General features: G+C 38.2%; 1 protein-coding gene across 5 annotated transcripts in view; it reads left to right on the top strand.

Moving 5' to 3' along the window:
- kifc3 (kinesin family member C3) overlaps window positions 1-19428 on the top strand; it is a 42634-nt gene that overhangs the window by 7657 nt on the left and 15549 nt on the right. The window contains exons 1-5 of one of the 5 annotated variants that reach the window (XM_016575708.1): window positions 4258-5528; window positions 13566-13683; window positions 15793-15941; window positions 18412-18447; window positions 19019-19226. In XM_016575708.1, coding sequence (XP_016431194.1) covers window positions 5229-5528; window positions 13566-13683; window positions 15793-15941; window positions 18412-18447; window positions 19019-19226 — 811 coding nt within the window. In that variant the 5' untranslated portion in view covers window positions 4258-5228. Of the gene's footprint in view, window positions 1-4257; window positions 5529-8189; window positions 8346-11771; window positions 12002-13565; window positions 13684-15792; window positions 15942-18411; window positions 18448-19018; window positions 19227-19428 lie in introns of those variants that run through there. The other 4 variants (XM_016575711.1, XM_016575709.1, XM_016575710.1 and 1 more) reach the window with 4 other exon arrangements.

Below are 19428 nucleotides of genomic sequence, written 5' to 3'. Positions count from 1 at the left end.
GTTTAAGTATCCGATTCTGGAATTGGAATTGATTTTTGATTCCCAACCCTATACAGTGGTGAGTATTGAGACACTTTATCAATACTTAAAACATTCACAACGCCACTTCATTTACATAAAAAAAAACCAAATGATAGACTTTTCCTCAGAAATAACTTACTTTTCAGAGTCATTTTTGCCTAGTTTTTGATGTTGTTCTAAAACTGTATGTTGTACTTAAGTGGAACACAAAAGGAGAAATTCTGAAGCACGCACTGGCCTTTCCTTTCCATGCTATTTTAAAGGGGTCATATGATGTTGCTAAAAAGAACATTATTTTGTGTATTTGGTGTAATGAAATGTTTATGCGGTTTAAGGTTCAAAAAACACATTATGGAGGGTGTGGACCAGTCTTAACTTTTATAAAGAATATCTCTTTGGGTTTGAGACTTTAGTCTTTGCAACTTTAGGGATCTTATCTATTCACAAACAGCTTGTAACACTCCAAAGAGAAAGGAAAACTTGAAATCGCATCATATGATCCTTTTTAATAAAGACTGAAGCCTTCAAACTTCAAAAAGGATATAAAACACCACTGGAATTATCAAAGGTGGCCTGTTCATTGTAAATGCATGGAATATGTATGTGCATGTTTAGTTCTCCCAGATTTTTACTTTGTTTCAATCAGGAGAAAAATTCAAACATGTTTTGGAACGTCATTGTGAAGACTTGTCAAGACATTGAGGTCATTTGTTTATACTGCTGTATTCCGATATCCACTTTATTGCAATTGTATTTTTTTATTCATAGCAACACTAGAGTCTTTGTGTTCATGTCATATAATTTCAAGTTTATTGCCTTTTTTTATCAGCTCACATATCACATAACATGCATAACACCAGTGACTGCAAACATCCATTAAAAGTCGTTTGCTTTTGGAATCTTGGAAAAATTGAATCACAACGTGGCAGATATTTCAAACTGTTTACATGTTGTATATACAGGTACATCTCAATAAATTAGAATGTCGTGGAAAAGTTCATTTATTTCAGTAATTCAACTCAAATGGTGAAACTCGTGTATTAAATAAATTCGATGCACACAGACTGAAGTAGTTTAAGTCTTTGGTTCTTTTAATCAAACTCACTTTAGCCTATATATAAAACATAGAACTTTTATTAACAAAACAAATAAAAATACACCATGCTATAGGGCAGGCTATGCCTAATATAAAATAACAAATAACTTGCATAAAGTTTAAATAGCCGATTTCCAGTTTTGTATACCTAAGTAAACATGTATAATATATAACTAAATAAATGAGAAATGTAGAACGTTTATTAGCAAAACAAGTAAGAAAGCTTGAAGGCACGGCATACACCTTGATGTAAAAAAAAAAAAAAAAAATGAAACAAAGTTTAAATAAAGTAAAAATCAGCAAACAATGTGGAACCAATTAAATAAGAAACGAATGTTTAAAAAAACTTCCAAAATCACCTTAGATAAACCGCAAAAGTCAACAGGCTTTTCAAAATCCAAAATATTGCCAAACAGGCGCTTTTGTATCTCGTTTTGAAACTAAATCATCCACGATCGTCTTGTCTGTCTCCCCTCACCTCACTCTTCTTGTCAGTCAGCTCGACTCGCTCTCCTCACTGGATAAATGAAATCTGATCTGTGATGCGACTTGTCGTTCGGCACGCGGCATTGAGCAGCCGCGTTCAGTTTTTAATTGTAGTGTCTGTTGTTTTACTGAACTAAATGATTTTTATTACTATAAAAAATCAAAACGACGGTGGGGGTCGGTGCCGCGGTGGGCAAGTGACATAATCAGTGTTGCGGCTTAACACCGGTATCACCGTCAGCACCGTCTATCGCGGCAAGTCTAGTGGAAATCTCATTCTTTTTTGGAATAAAAACAAACTTTGTCATTTGGCAATCTAATTCTGCGTAGATTTGTTAATATATAGATTCTAAAGTAATTCCTGTATACTTTTTAATGCAATGCTGTTCTAATGTACAGTATAGTGATACGGAGGACATCCCATGTAGTTTCCAGTTGAATTGTATTGTGGTTGGTTGTGTCTTGCATTTCGTGTAAGGTGGCCTTTTGGTGACCTTTTTCGTGCTTTGTCATCTAGACAAGTCAAGTTTTATCTTAGTAAGGTTATAGTGTTGCCATTTCTTTTTTTTCTTTTTTTTCTTTTTTTTTGTGATTTCACCTGCATGCCTATCTTTTTATAACCCTGATCTGATTGCACCTTTAATTGGTTTGATCACAGACAGCTTTCACTGCTCTATAACAGCAGTGTCCAAACCTGTTCCTGGAGGGTCACTGTCCTGCAGAATTTAGCTCCAGCTGTGGCTGGCGATATGGCCAAAAAATTATCACAGTGAAACTTATCATATCAGTCGAAATTGATAATTATCAAGTTTCACATTTTTATTTCTTTCAAGTTCAAAGGCAGATTTTTGCTCCTAATTGAAAGCCGTTAATTATGGTTTTAAACTACACTTTATGGTCAGAACATGCCAAACACTTCATGTTTTCGAATTCGCCTTTTGGTGACCTTTTTCGTGCTTTGTCATCTAGACAAGTCAAGTTTTATCTTAGTAAGGTTATAGTGTTGCCATTTCTTTTTTTTTTCTTTTTTGTGATTTCACCTGCATGCCTATCTTTTTATAACCCTGATCTGATTGCACCTTTAATTGGTTTGATCACAGACAGCTTTCACTGCTCTATAACAGCAGTGTCCAAACCTGTTCCTGGAGGGTCACTGTCCTGCAGAATTTAGCTCCAGCTGGGGCTGGCGATATGGCCAAAAAATTATCACAGTGAAACTTTTCATATCAGTCGAAATTGATAATTATCAAGTTTCACATTTTTATTTCTTTCAAGTTTAAAGGCAGATTTTTGCTCCTAATTGAAAGCCGTTAATTATGGTTTTAAACTACACTTTATGGTCAGAACATGCCAAACACTTCATGTTTTCGAATTCTTACACTTTTCCAGTCATTTTTCCTTAACAATATAAATATCTTAATATAAAAAATAATTTCTTAGTTTCTGCATGTTCTAATTAGTGAAATTGTTTCAAATCATGAAACTGGTTTGTGTTGCCTGACTTTGACGCGTATCTTCAGTACAGTTTGCAGTGCATTAAATACATTTAATACATGTCTACATTAATAATATAGTAAAATTTGATATATCCCACATTTCTGCCACAATACCATAGTGCATTTAGTGTTACTACAGTAAATCCATGGTAAATGATGGCGATTTAGATTGAAAAGCCTTCTGGCTGTATTTTTGCGCACATTGTTTCTAGAGATAAATGGTCCGTGTGCCGTGGTTCAAATGAGTAGCGCTGTTTTGTTCTGCTTTTGTTGTATAAGCATTATATTGAACATTTATTGAACTCTTGTTATCATTTTATTGAGGAAAATTATATTGCGATAATTATCATTATTGCCCAGCCCTTAAACACACCTGAACCAAAGTAATCAAGGTCTTCAGACTCACAAGAAACTTTCAGGCAACTGTGTTGTAGCTAAACTCTAGAAGAGTACTGGCCCTTCAGGAACAAGTTCGGACACCCTTGCTCTATAAAAGAAATGCGTTCCTCTGCAGTGAAATTATTTGCAATTTTCAAGTTTTTCCCACATTATACCGAGTGTTTTTTAATAAAATGTGTAATATGCCATTTAGTCTTTTGAGCACTGACTTAATTCATTGGTTAGTTTAGTTAGAACAGGCACTATTATTGTTTGTTCTTGGTCTGAAGTATGTGACAGACAGGCCCCTAAAAAGGGTAATGAACCAGAAGATGGTCTTTTGTTTGTCTGCGCACATGCAGAGAACGTGACACCTTTGTTTTCTTATCCTAAATTTCTAGAACAAGGCTTCAGTGATCTTTTATGACCACAAATCATAATTCAGCCTTCAAGATCGACACTGTCAGCTCTCACTGTGAGCCATTCCCTAAATTGCCCACTTCTATATTATTTTCTGTTTATTGTCCGAAACATGATGGACTGGTTTGTAAGACGCAGTTCGACAAGGTCATCTCACCATGGCAATGACCAATCACAGACAGGCTTCTTTATCCACACATTAAGTTGATTTTCTTCTTTTTGCATAATGCAAACCGTTGTTACATCATTGCTAAGAGACGCTAAGCTCTCTGTACTGCAGTGACAGATGGACACCATGAGAAAAGGGAGGGAGAAAGAGTGAAACACATTTTCTCTTTCAGAAGAGGTGTGGAACTTCACCCGCAGCGCAGAAGCGGCCGGACTGCGACCGTTTGGAGTTTGCCCAGTCGTATGGACCACAAACTGGGATAAGGACTATCAATACCAGGCGTTATGACAGAAGGAATGGGCTGACCCGTGAGAGTTTTATTTCTGCAATCCAGAGACCGTAAAAAATGCAATAAAACCATTAGTGACGCAAGAAGAGGTGAAGATTTGTTGGATATCAGCTTGTGCCAGTGGAGGTTATGATTCTGTTTTGATGATTCATGATTACTCAGTTGATCAGATTTCTCTGGAATACACCTGTATTGTTATCCAGGTTAACATTGGAAGTTCTCAAAAGAGGAGGAATGGAGACGGGACGGATAAGGACCCAACATTCAGAAGCTATTCCTGATTAGCAAACTAGTCATCTATTATTCCACAAGTTTGCGTGTGTTTGCATTGGCTTTACATGAGCTTGTTTATCAGGGTGTGTCTTTATAGATGTGTCCAGGTAGGTTAAAATGGCTTTGTGGGGTTTAAAAGCAGGTGTGCGTTAGTCGGCCCTCCCTCATCCTCCCTCAGAATGGGAGATGAGAGCAACCATCTCATTTGCTGATCAGATCACGGACAGATTATCAGCCTAAATGAGCATTAGAAGAAGTCGAGCTCTGGGGTGTCTGAATAACATGTTCTGAACATGTAGCACGTGTGAATAAGGCGAAGAACTGGTGGGAAAAGAAGCAAGAAGGCAACTATTGTTGGTGGACTTTATTCCAAACTTTTTGGTTGCTTTTTGGACTTCAGTTTGACAGAATCTCACCATTACACAGGGCAGTGCAGTAGAGCTGATATCACGACTGTAACTTCAACCAGAAGATAGTGTTCTCTGCTTGCACTGACCCTGAAACGGGATCTGCCGGAATGACTTTTAAGGGATACTGCATCTCTTTCTCTGACTGAACGTGTTGTTTGACCTATTTGTGACTCTCTTAGTCAGCGCCACCATGTATGTGCTGTGCACACTGGTGTTGCTGTCTCTCCACAACCTGTTTAAGAGACCCAAGGTCCAGGAACCCTCTGAACCCAAGGCTATCGAGAGTCCCGAGCAGCAAAGACCAGATGTAACCAAACTGGGACGTAAGAAGAGGAACAAGCACCACTTGCATGAAGGTTCTGGACCACTAGAGACCTCAAGAGTGTCTAGACAGCATGACTTTGAAAGATGCTTGGATGGACCCAGCAGAGCAAGTAAAAGAAGATCCGTGCACCTGGATAATGTGCATGAGAGGAGGAAGAGAGCACAGGTGAGATTGAAAATGGAGGTGAAGGGAATGAGGGGAGGAATGTAGGAATGTGTGTTTGAGGTTGATCTTCAGGTCTGTTTAATTTGCTGATACATACATGCTGATCACTATCAAAGGAGGTTTATTTAAGGTTGTTATTGTTTTTAATCGAGCCATTCAGGAGCTGTAAGGGTTTCACCACGTTATGTTGATGCTGGAAAACCTCCATTTAATCCAAAATGCAATTATTTATTGATTGATTTCCTCATTATTTGTGAGTGTTGTATTATTGATTTAGCGAAACATCAGACACTTTGCTGGTTGAAGGTTTAGGCTCAGTTTCCTGTTCTTTGGACTTTTGGAGTGTGTAAATTTCCGTCACTGCTGAATGTCTAGTAGAGCTATTTTAGTCATTTGGATATGTTTCAAGACGCTCCGTCGCTCATCCAATTGTTCTCAGCTGTTTTGTGCGATCAGCTGTTTTTAGACTAGTAATTCAGGCGCTTTAGGAGCGCTGAAATATTGCGGTTTCCCCGGTAACGGCTGTACACAAAGCAGCTCCGCGCTCATAAACGCTGCTTTATCAGGAATTATAGATCAAATGAAATTAAAATGCCAACGACACGTTTCTGAGGACAGTCGGTTCCCTTCAGAATCAGATACATTCAAATAAATCCGCGCCGCGTTTTGACTTGAATCGTGCAGCGCTCATATTTATTCAATGACATCATTGCCTTTTGAAGTTTAATCCAGCCGTATCGCTACTCTTGTCTTTCCGTCCCCAACTGTAAGACCTCTTGAAATTATAATTAAGACATTTCTTATACCATTTAACATATTTAAAACTTTTTATGGCCTTAAGTTTGATACAACTCACTTTAGGAGTTTTTAAGGACCCGCGGGAGATCTGCATTTAACATAGCCCGTCGGGCAGAGTGGTGATACATTTTGGTAGCCCAACTGGAAAACACAATAGCCCCGGGACGTCGAGCTAGCGATTTTGCGAGACCTGGAGTGCATGTACAAACTTTCTCTGATGATTGTGATTTATATACCACACATATCATATATCATTTGTAGCATTGCCTATATGTGAGCGAGTGGTGCAGTGTGACAAAAACTAAACAATCATAAAAAACACTCCATGCAAATATATAAATGCGAACTCTTCTTGCTACTCGAAGTCAATTCCACATTTCATAAGACATAAGTGTTGCAATCTAAACGTTGCCACAAGGGGCGCTTCGATTACCGTGAACTGTTACCTTTATGGAAAGTTGTTTTGCAACAGTAACTGAAGAGAGTTTTGCTCAGCATGTTATCTTGATCTTATTAGTGTGTTTATTAGTGAGTTTAGCTATCAGAAAAACATGTGGTTTAATTTAATGAATATTTGAATGGAATTATAGCCACTTTTGGTGAAGCACAGCAAGACTGAAATTTTTTAATGTGTTGGCCAAGCAGCGGCATTCACATGCTTTTTTTATGGTATGTTTTTAGCCATTATTAAAGTATATTGTGCTTGCAGTGTAGTTAAAGTGTTAAAAGTAAAACTGAAGAGAGTTTTGCTCAGCATGTTATCTTGATCTTATTAGTGTGTTTATTAGTGAGTTTAGCTATCAGAAAAACATGTGGTTTAATTTAATGAATATTTGAATGGAATTATAGCCACTTTTGGTGAAGCACAGCAAGACTGAAATTTTTTAATGTGTTGGCCAAGCAGCGGCATTCACATGCTTTTTTTTATGGTATGTTTTTAGCCATTATTAAAGTATATTGTGCTTGCAGTGTAGTTAAAGTGTTAAAAGTAAAAGGAGCATTCTACTTGCCAAACCATGTGTAACTGTCAGGTTAGTTGCAGTGAGTTTCAGGGTGTTCACGACCAGCGATTAGAATGGCAATATTGGATTATCATTAACAGGCTTGTCGTGTCAATACATGGAAAAATCCTGAGCTGACACAGATTTGTCATCAAAGCTGGCACTGAACTTTTAGGACCTTAATTAGTAAACCTTTAACGTGTATAATATTTCTACAGAACGCTAACAGCAGTTTTATTATGCTTTACTTGGTTTTACAATATATTGGAAAGAGTTTCATAATACTGACTTGACCATAAAATGATTTGTGCTCTGTTGAAGAGCAACAGCTTTCAATCTATAGTGTTTATCAGCCAGTTATTCATGTTCCTAAAGTATGCCACATTCTCTGTACTAGTTCATGTTTGCGTTTGTAACCCAGTTACCTAGCAGTGCCTGAGAGAGTTTGCCCTCATGGGAGCTGAAGAATGGTGTCAGTGTAGTTGCTGAGAGGCCCGTCAATTAATACACCACACAAATGAGTGAGCAATTTCACCCGCTGTGACCGGCTTTAAAAAAGTCATGACTGTCTGTCTTGTCTTGTTTTGTTTTGTTTTGTTTTTTTGGTGGTGTGAGAAGCAGAACCACGCTGCATTTGCATGCTGAAATATTTATTTCTGTGGCCAGGCGAGCGGCAGAGAGGGAGGAGGGAATTGTGGGATAGGTGGGGAAGGAGGGCAGAAGCGCGGGGGGCCGTGATGCGGCTCAGATTCCACCGTTACCAAGGAACAGCGACAAGAAGAACAGTGTTCGTGTCAAAACGAGAGTGTGTGTGTGAAGAGAGGAGCTGCATGCAGACGCGGGTGTGTGTGTGACACAAAGAGAGCGCGAGAGGGACGGTTTAGCTGGTGGCAGAGCGGCACAGAAATCGGCGGTGGTGTGTGTGTACACGAGTGTGTATGTGTATGTGCTCGTGCTCCAAATACACGCTATGAAATAATGAAGGCATGAGCGACGGCAGGAGACTGCAGGGACAGAGGTGAGTTCAGAGAGGATGCTGCAACCTTTTACTTAAACCACGTGTACTGTTTTTCTGTCCATATTTGACCAGTTTGGTTTAAGATTCAGATTTTGTTCATGTCTAAAATGTAACGCATTATTCTCTTTCATGAGGCATGACATGCATGCACAGGTCTAGTGATGCCGGACGTTGCATGCAGCGTTTAATGCCACGGTGTCCAGCGTAGACAGATGTTTGTGCCGGAGCGCTATGGAGGGATTTACAGGAGCGGAGGGAGGGAAGGAGAGGGCGATTTTACTCTTTTATGATGGGGGGATGGGGAAGCTGTAATAACTGGATTCAGATGAATGTTTCATGGGCCTGTTTATAGCAGAGAAAGTTGCATGTGCTTGCGTCCCTGGCTTCCTTGTGTTTGTACAGTGATTTAGACAAAGCAGTGCAGAAACAGATGGAGAGAGACACTCCGGGGGTGACTGCAGATGAACGAACGATACAGGGAAATCAGACAGACAGCGACAGACTGTTGGGCCACAGGATTCATGAAACTGCTCACTGGTGGCAGACTGTGTGTGTGTGTGTGTGTGCATCCATGCATCGACTGATACAGTATGAATGATTGATGCTGTAGGCTGGAGTAAAGAAATGGTCAGCAGTAACTAACAGGATACTTTAGTAACATTTTTGTTGTATATTCCAGTGATGAATTTTATTCGAAAACCACATACACTCATTTGCATTGCTCTCAACATGAAGGAATACTATATACTTACTTTTTGTAGAAAGATAATTTTAAGTCTGTAATGCTTTTTTTTTTTTTGCATTTAAAAAAACTTGTAGGCTAAATGTACTGGTAATTTTCTGCCTGGACATTGTCCATTAATTTTATTGACATTTCAATTAACCCTAAAACCGTGCAAAAAGTGCAAAATTCAAAATACAGGTAAAACACCTGAAAAATCAATATGGAAAACTCTTACATATTAATACAGTACATTGTGAACTTTATACAGATTTTTTTTTTTTTTACAGTGTATGAATCCAAGTCTGTTTGGATCTATTAAATGTATTTTCTGAATTGGGAACATTCCCGGTATTTTATTTTATTTTAAATTAATTGTATTTTATTTTATTTTTTTATTTTTTTTATCTGCTTCTACAATTGTACCTTAGTATATACACACCAACTTAAAAAGCAACAACACAGTTCTCAGATTTTAATTGTAATTTAGTAATTAAGGCCTTTTATTCATTTCCAAAAACTGATTATGAACCATTTTAGAAGTTTTGCAGTGCATATAAAATATGAATATAACAATATTTGTGCTGTTCTGTTCTGTTGCAGTTGACTTTCATGTTTGGAGTCTGGAAGACCCAAGTGCAATATCTGAAAAAAGCTAGATTATACGTTAGCCTATTATCTTATTTAATTTTGTTCATCAGAACTAATCAAAAACAAAAATAGTTTTTTTTTGTCGGTGGATGTGGGTAGCAGAGCTAAAATAGAAGATGAGACTCAGGGGACAACGAGAGAGGCAGAAGTAGGCTAATGAGATTCACACACTCCTCTGTGTGTAAGTATGCTGCTGAAGATGAAAGCCATGTCAGTGTGATGGAAAAAGCTGGCTCTTCCTCAACTAAACAGCCGTTTTCAACAGCGTTTCATGAAATGCCCGTCTATGGGACTGGATGAAGTGTCTGTGGTGTGCGGTTTCATGAGGGGACAGAAGCGGATCAGATGTTTCATTAGAGCAGCCTGTTGTGTGAGATCCTCCCAAGAGACCACCGTGAGCTCTGCTGAAACATCAGAAGGACCCGAGTGTTGTTTTACCGACGACAGAGCATAAATGGACCTTAGGGGAAGTGAGCGAGGGAGAGAGAATGGCTCTGGGGTAATTCAGATGCCGTAATGTTTTCTTGTTTACTGGGACGTATGTTGGATTATTAGAGGTTTTATTTGTTTATACATGCCAGATCTGTCTGTACATCCTCATGAAAACTAAATCCAGTAATTGGTAAAGACTAAACCCCTTGTCCAAATACCCACACTTGCGGTCTTGGCCACTTGAGAGCGTGTGCGCGCGACAGGAAGTAAGTGCGCAAGACTGTCCCAGGTCTTAAAAACACCAGAGCGCAGTGCCCTTAACGCACACTAAACCCACACTATCTCGAATACCGCTCCGGAGCGCTATTCGAGGCTTAGTGTATCCCATCATGCATCATGTTCTGGAAATAAATCGTGAGACTTTTTGCCGAGATCTCACGAGAGGTCACGGAAACCTTTCCAATGCAAGTTAAATATTAATATAATAATTAGATATTACATATAATTTGGTAGAAAAACAGTGTTTTTACGTTTTATTGGTGCAAAGATGAGTAGTGGTGATATTTATTTTGTACAACATTTGCAACTGCTTTTTATCACTTAATTAGAAGCACCACAAATTAAAATTGTCATGTTATAGGGACTACTGAACAGACATTTAGAAGTTGATTTTAAAATGCAAAGTATTTAAAATTAAAATTTAAATAAAGCTATGTAAACACTTGTATTTTTACAACACTATAAGTGTACTATCAGGTAATGAAAAGTTTGACACACACTTGTGGTCTTCATCCTCACTTGAACACTTGGGCCAAATACAGGAAATACGTCATATAAGTGTTCAAGTGGTCAAGTGCAAAGACCGCAAGTGTGGGTATTTGGACAAGGCAAAAGAGTGACTCGCATCAAAATTAAGATGTTCACTGCTCCCTCTGGTGGTCAGTTGATGAAAACACCATGATTAAAGGGAGAAATGTTTCTTTATTCCAGAATACACTTTTGAGAGACATGTGCTTTCTGTCCCTAATTGCATAGCTTAGCTTTTAGGTTTCTTCTCAGGTGGAGTAAGGACTATCTTTGAGTCGATAGGGAGCCGAAAGCTCACTTTGTCTATACAGGTACTTGGGTTTGAAAAAATAAAAAGTCACTTCCTCTCAAGTTCACACAGGTTTCCCTTTTAGAAGATGAACTACATCATCATCATGTGACACTGAATATGTTATTATTATATGACACTAATAATGATGCTGAAAATTCAGCTTTGCATCACAAAAAATACATTTCATTGTATAATATTTTCAAACAGAAAACAGTTATTTAAAATGGATTTTACTGTGTTTTTGATCAAATAAATGCAGCCTTGGTGACCATTAGAGACTTTTTTTATTTTAAAAAACATTAATAAATCTTACAGACTGGCCACTGTTTGAATAAAACTGCTTGAAGTGCAGATGTTTTCTAACATATCAGGGGAAAGTGAAGGTGCCAGGTGTGGGGACTGGATTGATCAGTCCAAAAATGTCTGTCCTCCCATCACGGTGAAAAGAGGTCATCTGCTGACAGCTTAAAGGATTATGGGTAAAATGAACTTCAAGCTGCCCTGTCTCTGTAGAGAGAGGTGGAGGCACAGGATGACTTCACAGACCTGATAGTAAACACGTTTTTTTTTCTTTCTTACAATGTGATCAACATGAACATTTTGAAGATGTAAAGCGGTTAAGAGCAGTTTATTTGGTGGTTCTGAGCGGAGAAGATAAAGATGTTGGGTTGGATGGGTTCACTCGTTAACAAGAGCTGGCTGGACCGGGATCGCCCTGTGCTTCATCAGGACTGCAGGAAAGCCAGACTGATGGTACAGCAGGACTGTGTGTGTGTGTGTTGAAATCAGACCAGTGTGAATAGAGGCTATGTAGTCTTAGAGGGGTTTCTGTGCTCTAGGAGGATTAGATATGCAGCGTGACTAGTATTTGTTGTTGGGTCAAGACTGATTGCTTGTGCTGCTATGCAGTGTTCACTCAATTTCAGCCTCTGACTTTCTTTTTGGGCTCAGACTTGCGTTAAATCAGCCAATGACCCTTTTGTACTGTGACAGAGTGGTTTTCTGTGCACTACATAAGAGCTCAGACTAGGGATGTAACGATTAACCGTGAGCCGGTTGAAAATCGATTCAAATATGTGACGATTCAAATCGGTTGAGATGCTAAACAAATCGAGATTCATTTAGGTGTAGGACTTGTTAAAAGCCTTTATTTTTCATGCTGCTGTGCTGAAGTGGCTAATGTGTATATACATTTCATTATACATTTTTGAAGTTTTCTTCATACTTTTCAATATGCGCTATGTTTTATTTATTCTATTGCTGCTGCCTTTATTTGATCAAAAACAGTCATTTTGTGAAAGCAATGTAAAACATAATAGAAAAACAGTAATATTGTGAAATATTATTCAAATTTAAAATAACTGTTGTCAATTTCATATGTTTTAATATAATTTATTCTTGATACAAAGCTGAATTTTTACATCATTACTCCAGTCTGTGACACTCCAGTGTCACATGATCCTTCAAAATCATTTTAATATGCTGATTTGGTGATTTCGTATTATCAATGCTGAAAACTGTTCTTTCTTTCTTTCTTTCTTTCTTTCTCTCTCTTTCTCTCTCTCTCTCTCTCTCTCTCTCTCTCTCTCTTTCTTTTCAGGTTTCTTTTAATAGAAAGTTCAAAAGAACAGCATTTATTGTACTGCCTTTAAAAAAATCTATTCAAAAAAGTAAAACGTTCGCTTTTGTAGGCTCCCCACCCATTTCTATTTTTGGGATGAAATATGACCGTGACATGTTTCTGTTCTTTTCATTCAAATACATTTGCGTTCGCATGTTTATGCAAATACTAGCAAATTTAACATTGACAGTGCTCTCTAAATCTGTTATTGTTTGCTGGATGAAATACTGTAGATTATGAGACACTAGTAAATACTGCCATCCTCTTGGTTTTTTTGCTATGTCTTTGTAAGCAGATGTTTTATAAGCAGGTCGGGTCTGTTTGTAGAAGACACTGTTAGTCAGTTAGTTATTCGGTGTCCAGGTTCTTGTGTTGTCTGTTGTTGTTAAGGAGCGTAATCCTCGTCTGTCAGTGCGACCTGTGGCCCATCACTCTAATCTCATTTGTGGTTACACCGATTGTTCATGGCCCTGAAGTTTGGTGATTGGAAAGCGTCTGGTCACGTGACTGCATGAGAGACATGCCGAGATTACTGCAGCATTTCATCATATATAATATATTTTTTCAGACTATTATTATATGATAATATAAGGGTTAATACAAGTTTAATGATTAATTTTTAATTAAATATGCAGCTTTTTCAGGTCTCAAATGTTCATTAGTTGGGTGTTTATTGGATGTGGTCTGTGTTTACAGCCGGTCCAGCGGTGTGGTCTACTCAGCCCTGCGGTCATGTACGGCACACGAAAGACCTGGGACGTTGGCCACACCCCCTGCCTGCAGGAGCTCTGGAACAAAGACCTCTCATTGGATGGTAAGCACTGTCACATGGGTGGACTACAAAACTGGTGTGGCAACATTCTTCTGAGGATAGTTTGAATGTTTGAGTGCATGTAGGAGGTTGGAGATACACAGAGTAGGTGTGTGTTTGTGTGTGAGAGAGCTCAGTCATCGAGGAGAGAGCAAGGGATGTGTTCTTACCCACTGACAAGGAGCAACGCAGTCAGACGTTTTCGGACCAAACGGAGAACACTATGTGTTCTATCCAGGTAAAGAAGGGTAAATCTCCTTAGAGACGAGAGCAGGGCTTGAACACGAGGACTATTGGTTGTGCCAGGGAAAATATGTACGTGTGCTTAATGCGCTCTGTGCTGCATAGGACAATATAACAACAGGCACAGTGATTGTGTGAGAAACAAAGGACAAAAAGGACTAAAACGGGAAGCAAACAAAGAGGAATATCAGGGAAATGTCTAGCGGCTGGTGTTTGCAGTGATGCAGTGACAGGTTTGCATTCAGCCTGATGCTCTTCTACGAAAGCGGCTCTACTGCTGTGTCATCGTAAACCGCACCGGCGAGAGGCTGCACGTCTCATCCGTGAGTGTGACAGAGAGCTGTTTGACGAACAAAACGGTAATTGTTGTTTTTTTGATAAGGTTCAGCGCTGCATTGAGATCCAGGTTAATGCATCACTCGCAGCTGGCTGTTATCTTATCATTAGTCAATGGTTTCTATTATGCCTTTACCAGATTGATGTGTTCTCTGCATAGTCGGCTATTAAGGATTACTTTACCCAAAACTTAATATTCTGACGTTATTTATGCAACCTTCATGTTGTTCCAAACCTGAAGGAATTTATTTCTGCCAAGTAACACAAACAGAGAAATTATTAACTCTTTTTATGCAGTAACGTTGAATAAGGAGCTGTGAAGATTCAAAAAGGACACAAAAGCTTCAGAAAAATATAAAAAATGTCTGCTACATCAGGGGTGACTGCCTGCATGAGTCACCCCTGATGTCACCCCTGATGACAACCTAATTGTCAGTGAACTACGGCTCTGTGTAGTAAATGGCGCTCCATCTGAAAGCAGGTGATGGAGATTTACTACTAATCACAGAACCGGCTTTACTGACAAGTAGGGTTGGGTACCGAAACCAGGTTTTTTTTTTTTTTACTAAAAGGTTCAAAAATTTAATATATGCTCATGTTAATAATTAAATTCTGTGGGGGGGAAGAATTTTGAGTTTGTCTAGCATTCATGTAAATATTACGCATTTCTATAACTCCCTATTTGGACCAATCAGTGAGAGCAGCAGTGCACCTGTCCTGAGCAGAACGAAGGAGTGTCCAGACAGGTGTTAAATGTTTTAAAAAATAAAAATGGCAAAAATTTATGAAATGGTCAAATAAGTCCATCTAGTGCATGTGAGTGGAAAAAGGTAGAAAAACACCTCTCAAAAAGAATCCTTTTGTGAATATCCACTTTCTGCATTCTTATGTGTTTCGAAGCTGCTTTAGATGATTCAGTGAGAAACACAAACCGATCCAGACCTTTTTGAAAAATTAAGATACTTTAAATCTTCTGAAATTGTGCAGTGGTTTCATGTGAGAAACAGACTGAAATTGAAGCCATTATTAACTGAAGATCTTGACATTGGCTCTAGATTTGTTCATGAGAAGTAGCCATGTCCAACAAGTGAACAAATAATTAGTCGGTTGGTTTCCCACGCAAAGCCATTGTGTGACTTGCAATAAGTATCGGTTTAGGCACCGGAACCGTTTTAAAAGTATCGATTTGGCACCGGTATCGGAAAAAACCCAAACGATACCCAACCCTACTGACGAGATGCGCTTGACAATCGCATGCGATTAATTGCACAGCCCTAATCCGGGCCAGTATTATTTGTATACCATTACAGTATTTATTAATATTTTGAATTAGCTTTTATTTTTAGTTCAGTAACATTTTAGTAATTTTGTGCTTTTGTCATTTTTACTGTTTTTGTTTTTTGTTTTTTTTTGTTAGTCTTCAGTTTTTTTTTTTTTTTTTAGTGCTTCAACTTTCTAGTTTAGTTCAAGTCCATTTTTATTTAATTTAATAATATTAATAATTGACCATATTTTTTAAAATCTTTTTTGTAGTTTCAGCAAGTTCACTGGATATCCTGATGAGTGATGGTGAGGAGGAGAGCTCCTTCCTCTCGTTACCCAACTCTGTCCTTCAGCGCCACTGTTTGACCTCTGACCTCTCTGAAACGGCCACCTCAGAACAGCAGCAGCTGCTCATACAGGTATGACCCTATAATACTATTCTAGCATTAACCAGGGCAATTAATATTACAAGTTGTCCTCACTAAGGGACAACTGCTTATAACTGGGTTTAGGGATTTTCTGCAACACATTATTTTCCGTTTCTGTGTAGTAGAATATTTACACTACCATTCAAAAGTTTGGAGTAAGATATTATAATTTTTTTTTAAATGATACTTTTATTTAGCAAGTATGCATTAATATGATCAAAAGTGAAAGTAAAGACATTTATAATGTTATAAAAGATTTTTTCTTCCAAATATATGCCTTTTTTTTAACTTTCTATTCATCGAAGAATCCTGAAAAAGGCATCCACACTGAAGACCGAAAATTCAGCTTTGCCATCACAGGAATAAATTATTATTTTTTAATATATTAAAATAGAAAACCGTTATTTAGGTATAAAAATATTTCACAATATTACTATTTGTACTGTATTTATGATCAAATAGGCCTAAAATGTAGCCTTGGTGAGCATAAGAGACTCCTTTCAGAAACAGTAAAACGTCCTACCAATCCAAACTTTCAAATTATACTATATTCATATACATTGTCTCACAGAAACACTGACGGTTGAGTTTAGTGTTGTGACTGAATCCATCTTCACCAGATCACTACATTCAGGAGCTGGTTACTGTGTGACTGGTCTGTTCTGTAGCTGTGTGATCGTTGCGTAATTGGTTTCACAGGGTTAATAAGTCACAGCTAACAGGCAGCGCTGCCTCTTTGTTCTGTTTAAACAATGTTATCAGCTTTAGGGTTTCTCAGAGGAGCTGGTTGCTCAGGCTCTCTGTAAATGACCTCGGGGTCCATGTGTTTCAGTGTAAGATTCCCTCAGAGCAACATCTGCAGGCAAATCACATTTCAGTTGGTTTATTAGATGGGCTGCTATTTGCTCATCCAACAATCTTGTTTATTAGTCTGTATCAAATCTAAAAACACCTTCTATTTTTATGCTTAAGTTTAAAATAATAGAGAATTGAATGTTCGCTAAAGTGGACCACTGATTGGCAATTAAAGCTAAACGTTGTTTACAGGTTCTGAAGATAATGTGGGGGGTGTTTGACCACAATGACGCTATGTTTGGGAGTTGGTGCCAGTGTGTTGCTGTGTGGTTGTTTATTGGTGGCTTGGAAGTAAAATAAGTTCCCAAGTCTTTGCTCTCTTGGGTTGAGTTGCACCTTCCGTTCATAAGTTCTTTCTTAAACTGGAATATGAAGTCCACACTGGAAACTTAGTGTGTACTAGCTAGGTTGTAACTAATTCTGGACTTTATTCGGTTGCATTTCAAGTTGTTCTTAAGGCAGAATGTAGCTAGTGGGTCGTAAACTCTGTAAAGTAATGCATAGTTGCATATGACATGTACCCTTAATAATCCAATAGCAGCTTTCAAATATGGGCAAAAGTTGTATTAATGCTGTGAATTTCAATCTAAATTGTATGTTTCCATTGAGATACTATGAAATATTCCATAGATAACTTAAGTATTTTTTTATGCAAGTAAAATTCTGAAACTGAATTTGACGTTAATAAGGATCAATAAATAAATACTAATACAAAAACGTAAGATTTTCTTTTTCTTTTTTTGTTTTAAGGACAAGGACGCACACACAGGGTCACTGCTTAGATTGGGTTCACGTTGAAGAGTCACTAACAAAGTAATTTATTAACAAGTGTAAACATTATCATATACTGTATGTGTGAAAAATTGAAGTTTGTCAAGTGAAACATGAGTTTGTTTTATTTTAGGCTTGTGTAAATGCATTAGTTGTAACTTAGTGCTCCTTTACGTCAAAACTAGGCTAAGTTGCGCACAGCTGGTGAAACCGGCCCCTGGTCCCTAGATATGACTGGAGTTACATAACATGATCCACTGTTAGTGAAGCATTTGGAGAGCAGTCCTTCTCTCTTTGATCTCCAAGGGTGGATAAACATCTCTAAAACAGACAATCTGGAGTGAGATTTGAGTGCACTGGAGTTTTCAGTCTTTTCAACATACCATGAGCACAGGAGAGATCCGATTGGCTGGAGATCACATGTGTGGTGTGTCCTGATCTCTGCTTTTCAATGCATTGATGACTCTTCTAAATACAAACAATAGTTTAGACATGGGCTAGCTTTGTGTATATGCTTCTCTAGATCTATCTGTGTTGACTAGGCAGTGTTACCTGTTGAAGGTGCAATGATTTCCAGTCTAATGAATCACTGAAATACAGGATTTTAACTAAGACATCAAATCTTCAAATATAACTTAATCTCAATGAGTTGGTATGTGCACATTTTTCCTGATATTCGAGGTTGAGTTATTTTGTTTGATTTGCCGTTTCAGAATTTGTCCATATTTGACACACTACTGATCTTTTTGTTTTCATGCTTTTCTACTCTCTTTTTTCTGCCTCGTTCTTCATTTGTGTGTCTCTGTGCTGCCTTCTCACCATTTCACCTGTACAGAAGGTTACCTTGTCCTGTTCCTGGATGTCTGCCTATGTAATTCCCCCTGATTCTTTCTTTGTGCTTAGCTGTGAGCTACTTTGCGTCGTTCTGACGTCAACTTTACAAAGCACACTGTACTGCAGTATAGTCTCTTATGTTCATAGATCCACCCTGTTTGCTTAAATGTCTCTATTAGAGGTTTTGTAGTCATCTTGGTATCCAAGGTAGTTTGTGCCAGTAGGAATAGTCACTTGCCCATCCAGCTTTCTTGTGAAGTTAAAGGAATAGTTTAATTTTGTCTTCATTTACTCTCATTCCAAACTTGTATGATTTTCTTTTATTCTGTTGATCACACATTTTTGTAGATGTCCTGGCTGTTCTTTCTGTTACTGCAAAATCATAAAGTGACACAAAAAGGAGTAAATGATGCTTTTTATTTGTTTTTGTTTTTTTATTAATATTTTATTTTGCATGAACACTTCTTCTAAAGAAAAAAAGAAAAATCTACCTATGTGTGACCTACCCCTTTCCTCTTTAAAAGTTTAGATTTTTTCCCTCATAGTTCAGGTTGTGTAAGGTTCTTTTAGCACGTTCTTTATTCATGGTTCCTTGTGTGTTTGTGCAGACACTGCAAGAGAGAGTTTGTGAGTTCCAGGCACGTTTGCGCAGCGAAGACGCCGCAAAAAGACTCCTGCTACAGCGACTGCAGACACACGACCACCAGCTCAACCAAGACAACCACAAGAACGAGGAACATTTGTCCATTAATCAAGAACCTCAAGAGCAGCTCAGACTGCAGGACGGCCAGCTCAACCAAGCTGTGTCACCTACAGGTGAGAGAGAGAGTCCTGATATGAGATTGTGTTTTTTATATATATATATATAATTTTTTTTATTATTATCATTATTATTATTATTGGTTACACTTTATTTTACGGTGTCCTTGTTACATGCACCGATCGATCGGCCAGGGATTGGAATCGGCCGATTTTCCTCATGATCGGCCCGGATCGGTGATCGGTCGGTCAGTCTCAC

This window comes from Sinocyclocheilus rhinocerous, unplaced genomic scaffold, assembly GCF_001515625.1.
Source record: "Sinocyclocheilus rhinocerous isolate Xijiao unplaced genomic scaffold, SAMN03320098_v1.1 scaffold82, whole genome shotgun sequence".
Taxonomy (NCBI): Eukaryota; Metazoa; Chordata; class Actinopteri; order Cypriniformes; family Cyprinidae; genus Sinocyclocheilus; species Sinocyclocheilus rhinocerous.
Note: the sequence above shows the minus strand (reverse complement) of the source record. Positions and strands in the feature narration are given on the sequence as shown.